The sequence below is a fragment of the Fukomys damarensis genome, unplaced genomic scaffold (genome assembly GCF_012274545.1).
Source record: "Fukomys damarensis isolate Sample0158 unplaced genomic scaffold, DMR_v1.0_HiC HiC_scaffold_33, whole genome shotgun sequence".
Lineage (NCBI taxonomy): Eukaryota > Metazoa > Chordata > Mammalia > Rodentia > Bathyergidae > Fukomys > Fukomys damarensis.
This window is the reverse complement of record NW_022900945.1, coordinates 35,568,929-35,574,928: the sequence shown is the minus strand read 5'-3', so window position 1 is coordinate 35,574,928 and position 6,000 is coordinate 35,568,929. Positions and strand designations below refer to the sequence as shown.

The window sequence follows — 6,000 nt, the reverse complement described above, 5'->3', positions numbered from 1 at the left end:
AAAAAAAAAAAAAAAAAAAAAGAAATGATTTTATTAAAATTATTCTTATAATAGTGTGAAAATTTAGAATAATGATTTATTCAAAGAAGCTCTTATTTAAACTTTGGAAGTTTTTTAAAGTTTGTAGAGAACCCATTGAAATAATATAATTTTATATAAAGTATAATCTTGGAGTTCTACATTCAGTATAAACTCTACTGAGAGTTAAATTTTTAAAAGAAATTAACATTTGGAAATTGCTGATGCATATTTTTATAATTAGGTAAATTATTTGATTTCTATCCCTTACATACAGTTACTGATTAATTTTATTATTTATTAGTTTCTCTGCTAAATTTGACTTAGCTGGATAGAAATGTCTGCTTTTATTGAAAGTTTTTGGCATATACCTTGCATCTGAGGGTCACTTTCTTGTACATAGATGCACATATATTTAATATTTTTTATAATCACCTGCATATCTTCTCTTAGCAGAATTCATAGTCATATGTAAAACTTTTATATTTTTTCACTGTCTTTTAAAAGTTAACATATGTTTATGATACATAGTGAATATGTTCATCCTGGACAATTAGTAATATACTTATTGGTTCTTAAAGTTATAAATGTGCCCACCTATAGGTGTGTTTGATTTTATATCAATTAGAATTCAAGCTAAATTAGTGTTTATGAATAAATTTAACCTGTCAACTTAACATGTTGAAATTAGTAATTATACAGGTTAATAGAGTATCTATTTTGATGATATTTAAAGAACCTCAGACATAGATTTAAAATAAAATTTATGTAATAAATTAATTAAATCCTTTAAGTATCTAATAGAGAATACACAAATAAATCTTAAATTCATTAATTTAATTTTAAACAGATCTCCTACCATTCATTCAAATTCTGTTTTATCTTGTATAAAGCAAACTCTAATCATTTGTATTCCTCACACAGATTCATCCCTGAACACCCAGGAAATGTTCATCATATGCAATTCATGGCTGTTATTAAACTGAGTAGAATTCACATCTTAATTGGATTGTACATTAATAACCAAACATTATTTAGATCCTCCAAAACTAATGCACAGAAATGCAGCTCTTTCTAGGTATATTTAGGTATACTTTCCATGTATACTTAGCAAAATGAGATTAACCAATTCGGAGAGTAAAATAGCAACTTAGTTTTATAGATTTATGTTACTCTAAGTTATCCTATTTCCAATAAATTTTATTATTTATTGATTTTGATTATTTCATTTATTTTCCTAGGGCCCTCCAGGACGTCCTGGTTTACCAGGGGCTGATGGTCTTCCTGGTCCTCCTGGTACCATGTTAATGTTACCGGTATGTTTTTTTTTTTTTAAGGTTAAGATGATTTCATATTTTTTTGTCATGTTTCTGAAAAACACCTTTTACAGAGCACCATTCTATGAGTAGAGACACATGAAATCATGCAGCCTTTGGAAATTAAGGAAAATTTACTGAACAAAATCTGGTAAAAAATTAACACAAAGATTTTCATTGTTGGATTACACTTTTGCCAATGAAGCCTTTATTAATATTATTAATTATGTGTTTTTTCCTTGGTTGTATCATTAAGATACATTTCATATTGTATTTGACATAATATTATATACTATTGGCTAACATAAAGACTTTTATGAAACTTTTTAAAGAGGTATCTAATGTGTCATTATTCATTTCTCAAAATTAGAGTAATGACAAACAAAAAATTAGTTTACAGTTTAAATGTGATAAAATTTCAAAAATTTTTTAGATTGAAACATTGAATCATGGTATTTTGAGTTAAACTTTAGAATTGTGTGGTAGAATAATGAGTTAGATTGATTTTTTGAAGAATATTCAAGAATGTTCAATCAAAATAAATATATCTTTTGGAAATTTCCTCTGTGTTTATGGGGACCTCAAAAATTTTGGTCCACAAAATAGAGATAAGTCTGTGACCATCACTGAAATTAGTACATACATTTGGAATTTTTACAAATGAAGAAATGGAGTGAGTAACACATATGCAGATAAAAAGAGATTTGTCCAGGGTGAAGGATGGTTAGGGTTATGGGGAAAAAAAATGAAACCAAGATCTGTCATGTAAATGTACAGATCCCCATGATAAATATAACTATACTGTACACTTTAAAAGTACCAATAAACTCAATGAAGAAAAGATTTGTCTAAAAATTTATTCCAGTGAAAACAGACTGTAAGTTGGAAAGTGTTTTATAATCCCCTTACAAACAGTGAGAGGTTGAAAGATAATTAAGAAAAAATCTAGGAGTCACTTTTGACTTCTGTGAAATGCCATCATTTTAAGAAAGCGCTATTTATCTAGTAATTAAGGCACCTAACAAAACTTATTTGACAAAGGAGAGTTTTGAGCTTCTTTATGTGATCTCTTCCCAGTTTCGTTATGGTGGGGATGGTTCTAAAGGACCACCGATCTCTGCTCAGGAAGCACAGGCTCAGGCCATACTGCAGCAGGCTCGGGTAAGAGAGCAAAACATGCATTCCTGAATCTGATTGTGTGTGTGTGTGTGTGTGTGTGTGTGTGAGTGTGAGTGTGTGTGAATTGTATGTGCAATATACATGGAACAAATGCTAAAATTATATTTAGTTTTACAGTATTGATACTTAAGTGAATATTAAGTAACTGATCCCTGTAGAAATTCTCTATATAATTTGGACTGTTTCCCTCTTATAGCACCACAAATTTGTAATTTTTTCTAATGAGTGCCAGTGAACTTGTGTCTCTAGTCCTTATCTTGCACATCCTTTTTCTGTGAAAGTTGTAAGTCATTGACTGATGAATATAATTATAAATTTTGAAAGAAATATGTTCACCTTAACCACCTTTATTATTTAAAATGTCATAAATAAACTAGCAAGTTAAGATTCTTGAACTTTATTATGTATAAAAAGGACCTCCCAGTCTGTATTTTCAATTAATCTTTATCATCGAAAGTAGTTTTACAAAAGCATTCAGTTATGCTTCACCTTCAGTTTAAAACCTGTTATAAATTTAAAACATCAAAAATTTTTAGATTGACAAAATAATCTCATTTATATTCTTATCAGTCTTCGTTGCAATTAAAATATACATGGAACAATAAAAAAAGAACCAGGAAGGAATCAGAAAGCATGATTTTTTTCATAGTATTTTTTAAAGAAAGGAACAACATAGTGGTTCTTCACTTGCTTGGCAAGCACAAGGTACTGAGTCAATACCCCGTACAAAAAAAAAACCCAAAACAATGTTTTATGTTTGGTATGGATGTAGTTACCCACTTACCAATTAATATAAATCCCTTCTTTCATAATTTTTATTTATGATCATAAATATGTAATGTGCAAAATACCTGAAAACATAACTAAAAACTGTAGTTTACTTTCAATATTTATATATTTCCTAAATCAATTAATTTGAAAAAAATATCATTAATGACTACATCATATTTAAAGATAATGTAAGTTTAAATATTTGGTTATTAGACCATGTATAATATAAATTCAAAAATATTTAATAATTTGTGATTCCTGTGGTTTAGCTTATAAGTTCTATCATTCTGAAAAAATGAAAGGTAATTATTTGAATTTAAATATTTTGAGGCCCATATGTTCCTCATTAGTCCTTTTAATGTGTTTGAAAAATTGGTGGCAAGCATTATGATTTGACTTTTTCATATTTTTAATCTCAAGGATTAAGAGGTATATCGTCAAAAATCTCATGGTGAGTTAGAAGTGGAATTTTTGAGATCCTATTATTTCATCCCATGCACTATTCCAACATGATCTTGCATTTATTTCCATCATAGTATTATTTTGATATGCTGGGATAAACTTAAATATTAATCTTTTAGATTCACTAATTTTTAAAAATATCTCACCATGCTGATATAGCATCTATCAGATTTTTAAGTGTTGTAGTCAACATAATTGCAGCTTTTTGAGTATGCTAATTACATCCGTCTAATATTCAGTGTAACAAAACTGCACGAAATCAGTCCAATGGTCCTGATTATGCAGTCATTATTATGAAGTATTAAATTTGAGATTTAATGAAAAAGTATATTATCATAATGCTTTCTGTCCAATTCATGCTTTGTGCAGCGAGACTCTCATTTTTGTATTTTTTCCTAAAGTACTGTTATGAATTTTTAAAGTTTCTCAAACTGCTCACTTTTAAGAATATTTTCAATGAAAATTGTGTCTGAACATTTAAAAGGAAAATGATATACACTATTCTGAAGTACATATCAGAAAAGAAAATTATCAGATATTAGATTTGTTCTGATTCTATTTTACCTTTAATTAATGATTGAATCCTAACAATATATGGTATAGATTCTTCATGTTTTAAAGTTTAAAAAGTGTCCTGTAATTACTTAGGTATTTTGTCAACCTAGCCACTTGCTTTTCCTCAGGAACCTGGCACTGTTTCTAGTATGTCGCTGTTACAGTTGTGTTAATCATGTGCTGTAGAAGCGAGCTGTGCAGATGACCACTGTATTTCAAAATGCTATTCCAGGAGAACTTTCCTGAATTTGATATCTTTCTTATTTTCTAGATTGCTCTGAGAGGCCCACCTGGCCCAATGGGTCTGACTGGAAGACCAGGTCCTGTGGTAGGTTGTTTTACCCAGAAAGATGATATATGTTAAAATGTTCTTACTAGTAGTTCCCTCCATCTTTTGCCAGGTACTATTGCTATCTGAAGTCAATGAAAATATGGTACCTATAACTCTTCATTCTTTTTTAAAATTTAATTTATTGGTACATTCTAGGTAGACAGTACTAACTCTTCATTCTTGACATTGCTTCAATTAATGGGAAGGGTAGGGGAAAGGTAAAAAGGGAAAAGGAAAAAAAACATGAGAAATTGAAAAAATGGAAATAAAGCATTTGTAAATAGGGAAGGGAGGAGGAAGTGAAGTGTGGGCAGGGATAAGGGTAAAAAATACGAACCAAGACCCGTCATGTAAAGGTACAAGATCCCAATGATTAATGTAACTGTACTGTTTACCTAAAATGTACCAATAAACTCAATGAGAAAAAAAATCACTTTAAGACAGGTGTGGTGACACACACCCGTAATCCCAGAATTTGGGAAGCTGAGGCAGGAGGATCACTGTGAGTTTGAGACCAGCCTGGGCTACATAGTGAGTTCCAGGTCAGTCTCAACTACATAGTGAGACCCTGTCTCAAAACACCAAAAACAAAAAATTACTTTAAATTCAATTTTTAAACCTATTTTGATAAAAAGGTCTCATTTGAAGTTCATTATGTGAAGTATATAAAATAAAAATATAATTCACTCACATATACAACTATTAATTTCTCAAACTACATGATTTATTTGGCTTAGATTCAGTTAATAGCATGCAATTTTCATTACATTTTTGAGATTTAATTTTAATTTTGAGATTAATTTTCTAATTTTGAGATTTAATTGCATATTAAGTAATTTTTCAAAGTCTTGTATAAATGTTTCATTTAAAAATCTCAGTGGCAAGCAAGATAATTGGTTTAAACTGATGGTTGCCTCAAAATTCCTGGAGTTACTTTAGATAATAGAGAAATTATTTTCATTCTTTTGGACTCTTAGAAAATAACAGTGTGGTTTCTTTTAACTTACAAGTATGCTAACAAGCTAAGATATTTCAATTTTTTTTCTAAAATATTTTCAGTTATTTTGAAATGTACTAAGGTTAAGCAATGAAGCATTTCACAAACAACACAATAATACTTTTCAGATCAAGTTCTTTAAAAAAAGAACCAGTTTTATCACTGATTTTAGAATTTATGAGAAACAAGTCTACTTTATGACTTTGTTTTCATTATGAAAATATTTCTATGCTTTAATATAATCTCATATGCTTCCATTATGCACCCACCCCCACCCCCCTTCTACTGGGAATTGAACTCCGGACCTTTCTCCTGCCAGGCAGGCACAGTGCCACTGAGCTGTATCCCTAGCCTTCAATATGCTTTCTTGA

The 6,000-nt window shown here is 29.6% G+C and overlaps 1 protein-coding gene across 5 annotated transcripts in view; it reads left to right on the top strand.

Annotated features, from left to right (window-relative positions):
* Positions 1-6,000, top strand: part of Col11a1 (collagen type XI alpha 1 chain) — a 531,458-nt gene that overhangs the window by 399,858 nt on the left and 125,600 nt on the right. For all 5 annotated transcript variants that reach the window (XM_033758347.1, XM_033758344.1, XM_033758345.1 and 2 more), the window contains 3 exons: positions 1,260-1,334; positions 2,412-2,495; positions 4,573-4,629. In XM_033758347.1, coding sequence (XP_033614238.1) covers positions 1,260-1,334; positions 2,412-2,495; positions 4,573-4,629 — 216 coding nt within the window. The remainder of the gene's footprint in view (positions 1-1,259; positions 1,335-2,411; positions 2,496-4,572; positions 4,630-6,000) is intronic.